This window comes from Cyrtonyx montezumae, unplaced genomic scaffold (assembly GCF_038088225.1).
Source record: "Cyrtonyx montezumae isolate F1298 unplaced genomic scaffold, pur_monq_1.0 scaffold_4, whole genome shotgun sequence".
Classification (NCBI taxonomy): Eukaryota; Metazoa; Chordata; class Aves; order Galliformes; family Odontophoridae; genus Cyrtonyx; species Cyrtonyx montezumae.
The window spans coordinates 13,239,428-13,256,939 of NW_027072045.1; the positions used below are offsets into that span (position 1 = coordinate 13,239,428).

At 41.8% G+C, this 17,512-nt stretch overlaps 1 protein-coding gene across 36 annotated transcripts in view; it reads left to right on the forward strand.

Moving 5' to 3' along the window:
* Positions 1-17,512, forward strand: part of SORBS1 (sorbin and SH3 domain containing 1) — a 160,447-nt gene that overhangs the window by 93,040 nt on the left and 49,895 nt on the right. For 14 of the 36 annotated variants that reach the window (XM_065746223.1, XM_065746224.1, XM_065746230.1 and 11 more), the window contains 7 exons: positions 1,562-1,617; positions 2,906-2,971; positions 5,034-5,129; positions 8,816-8,935; positions 10,682-10,797; positions 13,094-13,894; positions 14,535-14,903. In XM_065746223.1, the coding sequence (XP_065602295.1) occupies positions 1,608-1,617; positions 2,906-2,971; positions 5,034-5,129; positions 8,816-8,935; positions 10,682-10,797; positions 13,094-13,894; positions 14,535-14,903 (1,578 nt within the window). In that variant the 5' untranslated portion in view covers positions 1,562-1,607. The remainder of the gene's footprint in view (positions 1-1,561; positions 1,618-2,905; positions 2,972-5,033; positions 5,130-8,815; positions 8,936-10,681; positions 10,798-13,093; positions 13,895-14,534; positions 14,904-17,512) is intronic. The other 22 variants (XM_065746235.1, XM_065746237.1, XM_065746254.1 and 19 more) reach the window with 6 other exon arrangements.

The following is a 17,512-nucleotide window of genomic DNA, read 5'->3' on the forward strand; positions in this document are numbered from 1 at the left end:
ATCTGGCCAAATTCTTAGGCTGTGTCAACCTTTACTATTTTGGGGCCCTTGCTTCTAATATGAAATGGTAGAAATAAAAAGTGGGTGCTGTGTTGGCAGGCCTTTCGGCTCTGTTAAGGCTTTTGTTGAGTAGCTTTAGTTTGCACCCCCTGCTCTTTTGCTGGGATCAGTTTGGATTTAGGGTGTGTCCTGCTGAGCCTTCACTGGCCCACAGTGTAATATCTTGCGTGAGTATTTTAATGAATAAAATAACTAACTGTTGGCAGCTGTTGTATTGTGACATGCCTGAAAGCCCAGATATTAGCCACTTTTACAGACATCTGTTACTATATTTGCTGGCTTCATTTTCTTTACTTTCCTTTTGACAGTCTGTTGAACATGCTCATTATATTCTGATTGGTATGGAATGAATGTTGCTTGAGGATGGGGATGCTTCAGGCAGCAGAGCAAATTCAACTCCCTGAAGACAATCTTTACCTCTTGGATTGTCCCACTAATTCTTTAATTCTTGTAACATGAAAACAACTATTGACTTCTCTGGCTTCTTGTTTCTCTGAGCAAGTTGGAAGAGGGGAAGGTGTTGTATCCTTTTTGATTAGGGTGTTTGTTTATGCACAATTGCACAGCTTGTGATACCTATTCCTACCCGTGCCCTGGAAAGCATTTAGTTATCTGGACTCACTCTTGCTCTATTTAGTACTATATTTTTGGGAGGAAGTGGGAGGGAGAATGAGACACAAAGTTAAAGGGTTTTTAATTCAACCTTGACCTCTGGTGTATAAAGAAGTCCTGGCAAACATAGACTGTTTTGCAGAAATGCTGCTCTTCGTCTTTTCAGACCAACATCTGCATTGACATTGAAAAATGTTTGTAGGTATGAAGTCTGGACCAGGAATAGGCTCTACAGTTGTCCCTTGTAGTTTCCCATGACTGTGAAAATTGACTTTTTTCATCTCTGTTTGTAATCAGAGAGTTTTTATCTCAGATAGGTAACTTCATTCTTTGCAACTTTGATCCCAGGAGCATTAAAGCTTCTAATTTTAAGATTCATCTCTTGCAGTCTCTTCCTGAAGATACTGGGAACAGAACTGGAAATGCTTGGTGTAGAAGTTAATATACATTTCTACAAATATTTATTCTGCATTCTAATATATTCCACCAGAGAGGCTGACGTTGGTAGGAGTAACAGATTACCTTGAAATATGGCAGTGATCTAGGCTGAGAATTTTAGCTTAAAAATGGTCTCCCTAAGATTTTTTTTTAAATCATAGTTGATGCACTTTTCATATATTAGAAGCTATCTGGATTTTTATTTTGCTGTATAGAAACTCTCATACTTTATTCAGTATGATCTTAAGGTTGGAAAGTAGTACCAGTATTATGTGGAAATACTCTTTAATCTGCTGACTGACATAATAAATACATCTTGATTTTGAAACTCAATTTCTTGAGGAGACTGCAGTTCTTACCTTGACTTTTGTGATGACTGTTCAGCATTACATACACTGTTGTCAGAGCAGATGTTAAACAAAATAACCACTCTGCCTTTCACTTTAAACAGAGATAAACAAAATCCAGAAGTAAAAAAGGCAATTCCTTCCACCACGATGAGCTCTGGTAAGTCTGTGTTATTTTCTGCTTGCCCTCACTAAACCTACCTTACTGTTGCTAGACTTATCCCTGATAGTTTGTGATCCCTTTCTTTTCTTTCTTTCTTTTTTTTTTTTTTTTTGACTCTTTGAATCCTGGTTCTCAGGCAAAGCTTGGGCATCACAGAATGGTTTGGGTTGGAAGGGGCCTAAAAAATCCCTTGAACAGCTCTGCCATCAGCAGGAACACCTCCTACTACACTAGGCTGCTCAGAACTTCATCCAGCTGGCCTTGAACTCCTCCACAGACTGAACCCAGCAGCTTGGTCCAGTGCCTCACCACCCTCATAGGGAAGAATTTCTTCCTAATACCCATCCTAAATCTATCCCCCTTTTAGTTCAGAATCATTACTCTCTGTCCTATCACTCCTATCACTTCCCCAGATTTTCTCATCTCCCTTTAAGTGCTATAAGATCTCCCTGGAACCATCTCTTCTCCAGACTGAACAACACCGACTCCCTCAGCTTCTCTTCATAGGTGCTCTGAGTAAAGGCTCAGGGAATCTAACTTTTGGAGAAGGAGTGTAATAGTGTCCTGTCTAGACTTTTGTTGTTTTGAATTGGCCTATAAGGCTCTAACAACCACCTACATCTTGAGCCAAAGTTGGTCATTTTAGCTTCTTGTAGCCTGGAATGAATCTGAAAGACTTGAATATATTTTAATAGAGGTGAGTGTAAAGTTTGCCATCTGGATAGGAAAAATTACCTGCTCAAAGAAAAATGAAGAAAAAGGAAATGGAGATAGTTGGGGAAAGGATGACTGCTGGGTTTGTCTGGATAATAAGCTAAGTCAGATTGAAGTGATTAAAGCAGATACTATGCTGAAGTACCATATGTAGGACCCATGGAATTATATTCCCACTCAATTTTAGCCCTTTCTCATGTCGCAGCTGGAGTCTTGTGTCCAGTTTTTAGCACCATATATTGAGGAAAAATAGAACCATCTGGAGGCAGTACAGAAGAATACTAGAAGACTAACCCAAAGCACGAGCTGGGAATTTGTCTTTAAAGTTGTTAAAACTTCCTTGTTCCTAAAGCATTGGAATAAAGTGCTTTAAGGTGATGTTGTAAACATTTGTCAGTAGTTACAAAGACAGATACACTGAGATTTGTGTCAAAGCAACATCTCCTGAAATGGTAGAAACACTTCCTATCTCAGAATCAAATAGCGCTGACCTATGTCATGTCCTTGTATTCAGATGCGAAGTTCAGTAGCAAATGCCTTGGAGTAATCTGCTTCTTTGTTTCTCTTGCAGAACGGGAAGAAGTTGATGTTGCAAAAACTGTTGTCAATGGGCTGAGCAGCAATGGACAAGAAAAAGGTGGGTCCAGAGCTTCAGAGCCACCTCTGCAGCTCCCCCTGCATGTCAGCTAAGTAATGTGGTTGGTTTCCCTGGGCACCGCAGCAGCACTTCCAAATTTAGTTTGCCTGGCGACTGATACAAGAAAGGCCTTGTGCTGCAGCATGCCAGCAGCAGCAGTTTTTAGCTGAACAAGTGTTCTTTGTCTCTTGAGCAACAAAAAGTGGCAGGCTGTATTTGCATCTTTGTGTATATTCTGTGCTGTTTTGAAGAAAGCTGTGCACTACTTCTAGGACTTGTGAGCACCTGTGAATCAGTGTCTTGATGTGTTTGAACAGCACGGACTTTATGGGTGCCTGTGTGTGAACCCTGTTAACCTCAGTGGGAGTTGAAGGTTTGAGCCAGAATAAAAAAGCTGAAACTGCTTATATAATAAAGAAATGTGCCATTAGCAACAAGGGTTTTAAGCCCCAATTTATCTGAACACTGACAGGTTTGAAGCATAAAATAGCATTCAGTATTATATAGCGATGATGTGCATTTTGGAAGCGTGTGCTTGTATGGGTTGGTTGCCTGCAGGGTTCATTTCCTTTATTTTCTTTTGATGCCTTTCTGTAGTGGTTAGTATTTTGACTAAGTTGTGGGTGGCTCAATTCAGTTGGTTGCAGGGCAGAACAGCATTTGATTTGTTTCCTAAGCTGCAGACTCTTTGGTGTTGGTATCTATTGTATCTATTGTATTTGCTTAGGGAGATGTGTGGAGAACAAGGTTAGATTTGGGTTCCTCTAATACAAATGGATTTCAATCCATGTAATCAAACTTAAAAAATCAACAATTTTATCTGTGATTTGAAAACAAAACCAAACAACAACAACAACAAAACCATGTTGAGCTCTGTCCCTATTCTCATGCTTGAGAGCCATTTGCCAGATAGAAGTCTTTGCTTCCCCGTTCTGCATAGGGCCAGAAGGATCTGCCACCAGGTGGTAGATCATGTGCACGGTGCCCTGATTTGCACCACCTTTACTCTCATCCAGTGCTCAGAGGTGGTATGAGAAGTGTTAGAAATGTGGCTCCTCTTGATCCTGATTTTATCAGACCTGAAGGAGGTGGAATGAGGAGGACACTTGCTGCTTTCCAGCTAGTACATGCAGAAATCTAATAGGTTCTAAGGGAAAAAATCTTGACTCTACAGAAATCAACAGCACAACTTGTGTTACTGTAGTGGAGCTGTGACTGCAGGGTGTTAACCTTGGCAGAACCTATTGAGTGTCACCTATATGTAGTTTCATTTTTTTTTCCTCCATCTGTAATAGAGTTCCCCATTAGAAGCAATAAAGAATTGGAAGGGAAGGTAACAACACTATCAGAGAGTTTTGTAACCGTTGCTAGAATTTTGCACAGTGCAAAATTCTGTGATTTTCTCCTGTGTTACTTTCACTATATGTACACTATAAAACTACTATGCTAAGTGATGGAGTGCAGGGGAAATCTTTCCTTTACTGCTTTGATAGATGTCTTTTTTTCTGGATCAGATATTTGATGCTACACTTTATTGTGGAACTCCTTTTCAGGAGGATTTCGTATTTCTGCACTATTTTGTTGCTGAACTTATAAAATGTGCCCTAAAATCCACAATTCTTGTAGTATGGGTAGTTTTTGGTGTTTCTCTCTGAACCTGTCTTTTTTTTTTGTTTTTTTTTTCCATTTTAACTGAGCCACTGTAATGCTGACTTAACATTTTTATTTTTGCATGTAGTGTATCTCAGCTGAATGATCACACTAAAAAATTTTTGATGGCTTCTGAAAACTAATGCTTCCAGGTTTGTTACCCTTGCAGCATAGTGACAGTCAGCAGTTGGTTGACTCAGTAAGAAGTTCTGTACACTGTGTAAAGCGGACGTATCCTGGATTAGGACGAGCGCAGGGATATTTTTAGTGGTTGCATCACTGCTCTCTGGACTGCTTTTGTATTTGAAATTTCCTGCTATTGTGTCTCTGAGTACATTAGAAAATTTAGTGGCATGCTTCCAAACTCTGTTCTTCCCTTTTGGATGTGCCATTTAAACTTTTGTGTTTGCAGCTGTTGACGTCCCTTTATACACACGCTCTATTTCTGCCGTTACAATAATCCCTGTGAAGAAAGTGAAAAGTTCTCCTCACCTAGTGCTGCCTACAGGTATCTTTTTCTTACTCCCCCGCTGTGCATTAGTTGCCATCATTCTTTCTCTCTCTCTCTCTCTCTTTTTTTTTTCCTTTTTCTCTCCGCTTCACCCACATGCTTTGGCTAGCTTTCAGCTTCATCCTTCTCACTGTTTCCAGAGCTGTAGATTTCATCAGTAAGTAATAAAGTTAGCTTCTGATGGCGCAGTGCACTGTTCTCAATTATGCTGTTCTCTGCAGTCATAATTGTGTCTACTTGAATCTGGGATCGTTGTAAGCTCTTCTACTGATGCTTGGTTATGAATGATGCTGTTATTACAGCCTCATTTTGAACCAAGCTCCTGATGAAATGGAGAATGCTTCCTCCGTATCTTTAGTCTTTATGAAAGTAAATAGACATCAGAGGTGGTATTTTACAGGTTCAGTCATAGTTCAACATCTGTGGAATGGTTTTGTTTTTCAGTGCATAAACTGACATTGGAGAAACTTTATATGGATAAATAAGGATGTCAGGCTCTCTGTTACCCCCTCCCCCTAACATGTTTTCCTGCTAGAAGTTCAAGATTATTTTTGTACTTTGCTGGATTTGGACAGTCGTTCCAGGCTAGCTGATACTGCTCGTCTCTTCTGATGTGTCACACATGAGCACTAAGTAAGGAGCTTATGTTGTTGTGTTTGGTACCATCTGCTGGATCCCTCTAATGAGAAATTTGGATCTTTGTTTTCTTTCTTTTGACTTGAATTGTGAGGGCATTTGTCGTTGTCAATTTTATTTTCAACTCTTTTCAAAGTGTTCTGATTGTATTGAGTTGGGAACATTTTTCAGTGATTCCTGTTGTTTTGATTTGGCTTACATTTGGAATAAGCTGTATGAAAATAAACTGATTTAGTAGGGAAGGTTCTCTGTGTCTTGATGTACATCTCTCCTCTGTCACTGCAGAGGTGTCAGTCCCAGTGCTCTCCTGTATCATTAAGTGTTCTGCCACCCAAACCTGTGCATCTGAATAGAGCACACAAGAGGAGTCAGGCACAGAGCACTTAGAGTTTTTCCGCTCTTATGATTTCATGTATCCCTAATTCAGAAGCGAGGTATGTCAGAGTGCAATGCATGGCATGTGCTCTGTTGTATTAGAGCATTTGGAGCCATCTCTGTTAATTCTGTGCCAGGTTGAGTGCACTCACTCTGTTCCAGGTTCACTGTTTATTTTTGCCAAAATGATCGGGAAAAACGTTTTCTCTTGCATGGCTATGTAATGACTGGGAATCAAAATGTTGACTAGGAAGGAGAGGAGGGAAAAGAAAGAACCAAAGTGTGTATTAAGGAGGGCTTTAGCAGAGAGTGCTGAAGGTGTTTTCCCCTCTTGCTCAGTTTGCCTTGGAGCAAGAAGAGGCTGTGCAGTAAAGAACCAGCCACATCACAACTTCTAGAGCCCTAATTCATGAAGATGCTGATGTGCTTTTCCTATGCTTTAAAAATGTTATTAAGATATGGCCTGTATGAAGAGCTTTAACATCTCATGAATCTCAGCCTAAGACTTAAGTATAAGATTTGTCTCAAAAACTGCTTCTGAGCTGGATGTTGGACTTCAACAATCCTTGGAGAACAAAGAACAATTCCAGAACCTTTCTCCTCCTGTATAGTAAAGGCACTTCTGCTATGGGCTCTAGGTGTTTTTGTCTCTTTGCAGTGCCTGTGAAAGGCATGCAGGTGAAGAATGTAGAAGAATGACAACCCTTTACTCTCAGTCCTGGTAACTCCAAACAATGTGTATATGCTTTTTAGTTACAGTACTCTTGAAACTGGAGTCTCGGAGCATAAACTCTGTTGCTCTGCTTTGAACGTGGATCTGTAGATTCCTGAGGCTGTGTGTTGTTTTGTGTGGATGTGAGTGACCCTGGACAAGAGCATGTCCTAACCCAACTCTGCATCTAGTGCTTCAGGGCTATATCACAAAGAGTAGCTTCAGGTAGCAGATCTACCCTTGGTACAGGATAAAAGGTGGAATAAGCAGAGAATCAGAGAATATTTTCCATCAATTCTGCCTTTATTTAATTTGCAGCATTAAGGCAACCTCTAGGAGGGGTAGAGATAGCCACACAAACATACCAAATGCTTCTCAATCAGAGAAATCAGCTTCTATTTCAACAGCTCTGTGGGTGACCCTAAAGGATGGTCTCTTGTGTGATGTGAGTGTGAAGTTGGTATGTTTAAGCAGCATTGGATAGGTGTGGATCTGCTACCTGAAACTGTCCTTTTTGGGACGGCCTTAAAGTCTTTGAAGCCCAAGTGAAATCTTGAACCATGGCGATTCCAGCATTGAGGGTATCTAGTATGAACCAGGTTCTTGACATGCAGTGAGTCTTTCCACTTTCTGCTCTTGTTCATCTGCCACTTGTGGTGTTTCCTTATGTTGTGGCAGTATTTTGCAATCTTGGCTGAGACATTGTCATGGTCTGTAGGCAGTGTCTTGAGTGTGGATGTAATGGGTGGTGGCTTACTGGAATCAGCCAGCGGATGCTGATCTGCACAAACACAAGCTGTTATCTGGGCAGCAAGCAGCAGCTTCTGCCCCTTCCCTTCATTCTGGAGGCATAACTGTCGTTATGATAACAGCTCCCAGAGAGGAACAGCATCCCTCTGGTACAGAGGGAACTTGATCCTTACCTGTAAATACTAAGAAAAATAACCATGTTGTCACCTGTGCAACATGGTACATCCTCAGATCCCCTTCAGGCTCCTTGTGCATTGTTATGGTAGGACAGGTGCCTCTGTTGAGGTAGGTCAAAGTGAGAAGTCTGATGGCAGCTGCAGGCCAGTAGCAGATAGTGCATAAGAGAGGGAGGTGATATGTTCTCCCCTGAAAGTAGGTTGGATAAGCAAGAGTCTCTTTAGACATACTATTTCTACAGATATCTTAGAGGAAACAGCTCTCTGGAAAGATTTTAAATAAGGGCAGGAAGACAGCCTTGAAGTTCTGTTTCCTTATTGCTGAATAAGGGGACAGAAGGAAATAACCCAAATCCATGGACTTAAGTGCTCAAGGGTAAACCTGGACAGAAGCTGTGCTGAATGAGGCCTTAGCATGGACTCTCATGTGACCTAGTATTTAGTTCACAGGATGATCTATTAAATTTCTTTCTACGTTATGGCATTTAGGTTCCTACATCAAAAAGATACACCACCATCGTAGAATGGTGGAGTCTGGCAAGGAGGCAGCTTGCAGATCATATTCACAGTTACAAGATTTTATCCTCCAATAAGCACAAGACTTTTTCCTTCTTTGCCTGCACAAAAAGCATTTTTAAGCACACAAATCATGCTGCTGTATATCACTGGGACATCAACAAGAGAGCTACAGGTGTAATGGTGTCCTGCTGATACAATATTTACACAAGGAGCAGACTCAATATAACAAATGGACCCATTAAATTTGTTTCAACCACTCATCCTTTTTTTTCCTGCTTTCTTAGTTCTGTTACATTGGTGCAGAACTCGTTTCTACATTCATCAGTTACTTGAATATGAAACTGCTTTGAAATCTCAATGCTTTAAAGCCAGAGCTAATATTCATCAACATAAACATTACTAGATTGATTCACTCAGACGCAGCCATGCTAAAATTCACAGAGCTCTGATGTCTCCTAATAGCTTTATATCATCTCTTTCAACATGTCTTCTATGTGCATGTACATTTCCTATAGAAACAGATCCCACTAAAGTCTGCAGTGGAAAAGGAGCTGTGACCCTCTGGGCATCTCCTGCCTGCGAAGAGAATCAGAAGATCTCTTCACCATGTCCTCACGATGCTGAGAAACCTGAAAGTAAGTGAAGAGGGTACAAAGTTAACTTGAAAATTTTACCTTGTAGTAACATGGTGTGAGGTCAGTTCAGGGTCTTGGGATGGGTTTCTTGTTGCATTATTAATTTTTAAACTAAAATTTAAAGCCTGAGGTCCTATAGCAGTTGGAAATCTCTTTTTAAAAACCAGACCCGATTCTTCATGTCCAAAGAGGGAGATGGACTCCTGTTCTCTCCCTGTGTGCGACCACTATCTCACTGACTTAACTTTGTTTACAGCTCCCTTTTGCCACCAGGAGTATCAGAAATTTTCATCTAGTTGTTACTGTGGTGGCTGTTCGGTTGTTTGTTTTGTCTCTCCTGGCAGACTCCCATCCACATCCTTTTTTCCCTGCCAAGATGAACCAGAAAAAGGCTGGGTGGTGCTGCTTGCTACCACAGCATTCACTTGGGTTGTCAAGGGAGCAGGGATGGCATCCCAGACAGACAGTGTCGCCACAGAGCTTTGCCATCGTTCAATAGCAGAAGTGTAATTACTTAATTGTAGGAGACAGGCAAAGCATAATAAACCTGGCCAGTGTAATGGGTCTGGCAGAGAGGATGCACTCCCACAGGCAAGATGCTGTTAAGGGGGATGGGGGGTCAAACTTGTCCTGAAAGCAAAGCACACATAATTTCTGGATGTATTGTTATAGGAAGGGTGACTCCATTAATTCCAGCCCCGATGTGCCACTTTCTGCTCTGTCTTCTCCTCCCCTTCTGCTTTATCCTTGACCTTCCCTCTTTTCATGCTCTTGCCCATACCACTGCCTTTCACCTCTCTGCTGATGGCTTCATAAATTTCCAACAGCCTGAATGGCAGTGAGCCCATTACTATGGAAATGAGGTCATTAATACTTCCTTTGCTTATTCTCTCAATCACTTTATGAAACGCACTGTGGAGCTGGAAGAGCTTTTTGCATCTAAAAGCAAAATGACTAGCAGAGGACAGGCAGTGGGGAAGGAGCCTAGTGGGAGATGGGTAAATAGATGATGAAACCAGTGCATCTGCATGCAGGGACTTGGTTGTAAAGTGGCATTGTTTTGTATTTAAATTCCCTTCACGTGCATGCACTTAGTATGCAAAACCTGATCGGTTTGTTGACAGTCCTCTGTCCCAGTTAATCACATGTAGTGGCTGGACAGGGAAAGAAATGTCTTTATCAGCTGTATCAGAGCTGAATATAGAGTCCCTGCATTCCCTATATTCTGACATGAAGCTGCAGCTTTAGAAAGTAGCTAGCTGGGCTGCCTTTTTGCCTCTGAAATAAGAATGTCAATGAACAATTGTTTCTTCATTGCTCAGAATGAATTGCCTTGTGTTTACAAAGGTCAGAAACGAGGAGGGCATCATGTTTGGGGCTGGTCTCTATGGTAATTAGGCAGCCCAGTCAGAGAGCATTTTATGTGTGAAATGAAGTAAGTCGACTCTTTACTCCAATCAGTACTTGTTTTCTGTAAATGTAACAGTTTATTTTTATTTTTTCCCTTCCTTTTCCTTTATGCCTGTCCTTTACTCCCATCCCTTCTGTCCCTCTTTTCTGTGAAATGCTTAGGTCTGGAGCCAAAAAACACAGAAACAGGTACAAACATTGGCTGTTTATGTTGTTGCCTCTGCTACTTTTTTGGAAGTATTTCTTTTTGTCTGTAGGAAAAAAATGCCCTCCCTTCTCTCATTCTGTAGCTGGAGGGAATCCTCTGTCATCTGAGTTTTTTTATTTCCTTTCTAGATGATTGGAGATCATCACCCAACACTGATGCCAATGGGGATGCCCAACCATCTTCACTTGCTGCCAAGGGTTATAGGAGCGTGCGTCCGAACCTTTCCTCAGACAGCAAGCCACAGGTAAGCTTTTCTTCTGCGACTCTCAGGGTGATCTTCTGGGTTCAAGCAGTGGATTCATGGGCAGGAGTCCTGGGTTGAATTCCAGACTTTGCTGCAGACTTGGGTAAGTTACTGTGCCTCAGCTTTTCCTTCTTGTAAAATGGGAGCAACACTGATGACAGCAGGGTGCTGTGGAGTGTTTTGTGTTCAGACAGACCACGGTTTTTCCTTGGTGGATGAAGAAGGACAACAATGCTATTTGCTTGCAACAAAAAAAGGTGAAGTAGCCATCAATTAGTTTGTCTCTTGTGTTGGTCCATCAATTAGTTTGTCTCTTGTGTTGGTCTATTTTCTAGAGGTTGTGCAGGCCAAAATAAGTTACTTAGGGTACAAATGATATTAGAAACAGGTAATTGGGAAATGCCTTTCAGTTTTAACACCATAACAGTTACAAGCCCTTTAAGCCTGTCAAGGCGTATTTGTACCTTAAGATAAATTGTTGAAATGAATCTGTTAAAAGAAGGTGTAACTTCATCCTTTTGAGTAACTGGTCTGCAGAGAGGCAGTCTGAATGCTGATAAGTAAACCCTTCATTAGAAACTGCTTTCTTGTATGAAATGCAGTGCCCTGAAAGCCTTGGCCCCTGTCAGGGTGACTGCTCCCATCATCAGTGACCTCTGGGAATGCCTCAGAACAGACATTGTTCCTGAAATTGTGAGTAGAAGGTGGCACAGCTCAGGTGAAAACATGGGAAGGAGCAGCACCCTAAAGGAGAGACCTATTTACTGCCTGACATTTACAGCTGGTCCTGTAGTCACTTGCTGATCTTTCTGATGAGCAGAGAGAAGACTTAAGCATGTAGTACTCCTTACAGAAGTAGTGAGGACTGCTGTCCAAACTAAGGTGAAATGGAACAAAGTGAGAAAAGGCAATTGCAGATAGATAATTTGTATTTTCTCATTTTTCACTGAATGGTAGTACAGTAATAAGGAGAGCCTAACATAGGAAAGTGATGTGATGCTGAATTCTTCACATTAAAGCTACTTTCTATAAGGAACCAAAAGAAGACGATCCTGTTCCAAAACCAGAAGCCCTTCAGAAGAAGCACTTCCCAAACCACTTCTGCAGTCTTCCCTCATCAGGGATGAAGGTGAAAGAAGAGCAGCATGAGGACAGGAATAGCTACAATTTTATGAAACTCTTTTAGATATATATCCATCTAACAAGGATAGGTGCTGACCCCCACCTGTCATGTGTGGATGAATTTTACAGGTGGTACTTTTTCATGCTTGATTGTTGTGAGCTGTTAAGGAATCTTCGTTCTGATTTAGCGACTCTTTGCCCATAATGATACAGCAGTGGTATGTATGTGTGAAACACACTTTTATAGTCTCTGGAGGATTAATTAGCAAGAATGCAGGAAGCTGCTGTTCACTAGACTGATGTTTTAGTTTATTCTTTTCAGCAGCTTATCGTTTTTGACTATTTGCAACCAAGTAAAAGGTAAAACCTCTCCATTGCAGTTATTTTTCTTCAAAACAATCTGACTTTCAGAAAAAATTCACTGTGATTGGAATTGGAGCTGCAATTAGCTGCAAAGTACCAAAACCAGTAATACTGTCTGCTGCTTATTTTTATTTCCAGCTCACCTACTCCTTCAAAATTCACAGGAAGGAGACTTTCTCTGTAACAATCTTGATTTTGAAGGCAAATTCTTATTAACTCAATTCCTCAGGAAACTTTAATTATTCTATTCTTGTCAAAAGCATTCTTAGGACCGAAAAATCCTCAAAAGAATTCAAGAGCCAGCATTCTAGTAGCAATAAATGCTGGCTTTTTATTTAGCCAACTGCAATCTATTGTATTCACATCTGTTTTCATTAGCAGTGGCAAAACTTCTTCATGTTCATCTTTTGGCAGTGCACTTAACGTGCAGAGGAGATGGCCTAGGGCTCTGAATTTGGCTTTGCAATTCAGATGTCACTGGTGCTGGGAAGTATTTGGTTACACTGATATACGCCTGGATTTAGTTAGGCAGGATATTAAATCTTAGTATGGAAATGTGTAGGCAGGGACTTAGAGCTGGGTGATGTTTGTGTGCTGCAGTGTGGAGTGCTGAGAGAGGCTCTGTGAGATGATGTGAGTTCTGCACTGGCCTTCCAGATACTGTATTTGCTTTTTGTTCTTGCAGTATTAAAACCTGCTTAACCCAAATCTAATGACTGAATTCATTCTTCAAATTTATTTTTCCCTCCTTTTTCCTTTCGTTTCATGCTGCTTCTCTCCCTTTCTTGCTTCTTGACTCTTGCCTGGGCAGGCCCTTCCTCCTCCCCGTCCTCCTCTCCCCAAAGAGGAAAGCTTTGCATGGCGTCCTCGCACTGACACTAAAGCAACCAACCTGCTGCCAGTGCCCATCATGGACTGCGTGTACCTGAATGCACCCAAGCCTTCTGCTCAGCGTGCATCACTAAATGCCAGCACACGGTGTTACTTCTCATCACCTACCCCCTATGGGACAGTCCCCAGCGGGAAGCAAGGCTTGCCAGCAGAGCATTTTCCTGCTTCAGGTCCCAGAGATACGGTGCATGTTGGGCAGCCACTCTTGGAAAGTAGCTCCTCATCAAATGCATCATCCTTACAACACAACCCTGACAGGGCAGATCCCAGTAGTAAGGCTGGAATGAATTCCAGTCATGAGACGAAGGCGGATAAAAAGGTCAGCAGACTATATGTAGCTTGTTTATCTAACAACACTTGCTCAGCCACATCTGAAAATTCCACTGGCACCACACATGACCCATCAGCCAGCACCAGTTTGGGAGCTGAGGTCACACAAGCACCAGCCACCGATATTGTTTTCTCTGCAACGGGAAAAGCTCTTCCTGCTCCTCCTCCTCCTCCTATTCCTCCCAGGCCATACTTTTACATTGTCCTCAATAAAGACGCAGTTAGTTCTGATCCGGGCCAGCCCTCCTGGACTCAGTCATCACCTCCGCAAGCTTTGAGGGACAGAGTGCTAGAGCCCCAGAGCACAGCTGCCACAGAGGACAGAATGAGAAAAGAGCCATACCTTACCCAGCAGCGGCAGCCGCCATACAAGGCAGTGGGACGCAGCATGGTACATGTTTTCTACATAACCTTGTTTTCTTTCAGCCATTTGAATGGTTCTTAATTCATTATAATGTTTCCTTAATGCTTTTATCCCCATCCTTCCTAATTTCTGAGCATCTGAAATACCACCTGAGCCTTTGTGGTCTTCTACTCCGTGATATTTAACACCTCATGTCTCTCCAGCGTTGATCTGTGTGTTTGTGTGCATGTTGTTTGTAGGGGGCTGGGTTGGACTGGCTAAGATCTTGCTATTTTAAGGAGGTGTAAAAGAAGTGAACTCTGTAACATGTTGGTTAGTGCTTCTCAAGTGATGGGTGAGTGCAGCACTGTTTTCTGGTTTGATTTAGCCTCTCTGCAAATGACAGAAGAGGGGTGGTGAGGGGAAGGAAGATGCTATTTCATTCTATCTTGTTGGTTGGGTTTTTTTTGTTTGTGGGGTTTTTTTTTTTGTTTTTTTTTTTTTTTGTAAAAAGTAGTGTGTTTACAGAGGCCATGGCTGAAAGACTGAAGAAATATTTTTCTCTAGGGAAAGAAAGTCTTTTGGGGCTTTGTATTATTTGGGGTGCATCCTTGCATGACACTATGTGGCTGCATTAGACTAAAGTTCCAATCTTCCCCTTTGCATAACAACACCTTGTTTCCTACAGGATGCCACTGCCACCACAACTCAGCCTGGGGTTATAGTAGTTCCCCTTGTCCAGATTAATCCAGACAGACAGCAAGAAGGCAGCTCCAGCACTCCTCCACCGCCTCTGGTTCCTTTCGGGCAAGGCTCCGTATTCCCTGAGACTCTTCCTCCTGGCACACCCTTGACTTTTCCGACTCTAGATGATTTCATTCCCCCACATCTCCAGAGGGGTTCCCACCATAACCAAGCACCCTCTGCATCTGGCACATTACCCTCTGTTTACCCGAAACTGCCATTCTTCTCAACACCACCTTCACTTGTACCTCCGGTTACAGGGGCTTTGCACAGGGGCTTGAAGCCTGAAATCACTGGAGTCATCTCACGTACAGTAAGCTTGCCAAGTACCCTTCTCACTCTTGTCCTAAATTTGTATTCCCAGATTAAAATTACTTTCTCCTTGGCATACTAAACTTGAGAGGAGTGATGACTCACTCCCTGCAAGCAGCATGACAACTGAAACCTTGTTTACGTCCTGTGCTAGTGCATGCATATTGCCTGCCCTGTGCAGCTTTGAACTTTTATTGACTTCTCATATGCAACATTTGACTGCCTACTTCTGTATCCATTCTGCTTGGTGTTGCACATTTTAGGAGTCTACACCAGGCTTTGCTAATAATGAATGCTGTATAAACAGAACAGCTGCAACTAACTGATCTCTTCAGGCTCTTTTAATAGCATCATTAATTGTGTTTGAACAACACTGGAAGTACTAATAGCAAACCAGTTAAAGATTAGGGCTGGCTTTCTGTTCCGCTTGGAGCTGTAAGACTGTATGGTCTCTACAGAAATTCCTGTTGAAGCCAATGTAAGATTGCTGCTGATATTCAATGACCTACAAGCAATACTATCAGTTACTAAGCTAAGACTCTTCCAAGTTTGTAGGCGCCATGGGATAGGTTAGGATCAGAGTGTTTCTTCTATACCAAGTTGCCTGTCTTTGACTGAGTTCTTCAAAATTTTTGAGAAGTGCTGTAACAACTGTGACTTGAACTTTACTGTGTTCTTCCTTGGCTTAGATATTTACTCTTTAAACTCATCACCTCCTATTAAATTGTCCTTGCAAACAAGGAGGAGAAATAGCTCTCAGTTGAAGTTTCAGAATAGGCAAAAAGTACAAGGAGGGTCAGATACTGTCATTCTTAGAACAACCAGCATTTTTATATGCTTGCTTATGAGTTTAAGCAAAGAAGCTCAGCAGAACCTCCATCTCTTATGAAGGCGCTTTCTTTGGCCTTTGACTCTATAGAGGACAAACGGGTACCCCAAACAGATGTATGGGGTTTGGGGGGAAAGGTAAAAAACTACGGAAGATGGTACTTTAGAAAGTTCTCAGTGTTGGCCTTTTTGTTTCTGTTGGAATTAGTGGTCTTTTACTGCTGAGAACAGTTAAAATATTTTTATGGAGCCTATTTGCAGGCACTAGGAAAAGTCAGCAGGCATCCAAATACTAGGGTAGTAATAGAAATTTTGGTGTACCTGATTTTCATTAGTTGAGTGTTTTGAAACTTTATTTTTGTGAGTGCTCTGTTCATGTGGTCACAGAGCTGTTTTCTGCAGTGATTTCAGCACTCTTTGTTCACCTGATTTGATGACTTAGCTGGGACTCCTAAGCCTGACTTGATCTGATATTTTTGTCTTTTAGGGGTTCTTTATACATGAGTTATCAAAACGAAGCTCAAATCCATCTCCCCTTCTTCTTCCTGACCCCCACGGACTTCTCTCAGATTGCATTGCTTGAATTACTAACCCAAACCTGCAAAATAGAGTTAGGACCCTGTCATAGAGATCTTTGTTTCTGAAGAACCTTCTGTTCTGCCCTTATGAAATGTCCATAACCTGATCAGGATGATTCTCGGAGGAAGATCGCCTTCATCCAGCAGAACTGGAATGTTCTGCTCTACTTCCTCTCTAGGCTAGAATTACTGTAGATAATGCTTCTGTTGATGGGCAATGTTCTGTTTAATCTGTTCGAGATCTGACCCTTCCTCTGGCCCTCCTCAACTTTATCCTGTAAGCCCTTTCCATTGACACTGTTGAGTGTGAGGGCGCTGAGCTCCAGAGAGATGGTTCTTCTGGGTTAACAGTCTGTGTACTTATTTATTTTCGGTACTGACTTAAACTCCCATTTGAATGCTCAGCTCTGTTTCACAGATCAGTGGCCTGCAGAATTCCAGTCTGACAGTGGAGCAGCAAGAATTCAGAAATTCCACATTCACTCTGTTTGGATGCTTATTTCCCATTAACTTTAATTGTAATTGTGCATCCAAATTCCATGAGAAGCTTTGAAAAATCTCAGCCTAAACTGCTGCACGCATTCTTAGGCCATTGCCTCTTTGTTTTTGTTGGCAGTAAAGAGAGAGCCTGATATCCTTAGACTGAGAATTTTCAAAGATGAACTAATTTTAAAGCCTCCCTGTGGGCACAGCCTGTATTTCTACAGAATGACCAGAGCTGTGGTGACATCAAAGGTGGGTTTGAAATTCATAAACAATGGAGCTGGCTGCTTTAGGAAGGGGAGAGTATGTTGCTATCTATGCGCCAGCAGCAAAGTTACATTGAGTATCTTTCTTAGTAGTATCCTACTGTTTATCATTTGTTTGTTTTTCGTGATTTTTACCATGTAGACGTCACACAGTCTCCTGAGTGATGGAGCTAACCTTGTTTCTTGGACCTTCCTTACCAAACCAACTACAGTAATGTTTCACTCTAGAACTGCATGAGTTTTGCATGCCTGATCCTTGCTATGAAAGGAATTATTTTAAAACAACAACCAAAAAAGAAGTATTTGTGTGTGTATTTGTCAGGGAAGGATGTCTGTCTCTTTTCTTACAATTAGAATTGCTTGTTTCTGGAACCCTGTGTTTGCTCTAGAGAGCCTGCCAGAATAATTTAGTGCCCCCTTTTGGGGTTGGAGTTGTGAAACCCAACACCAAAGAA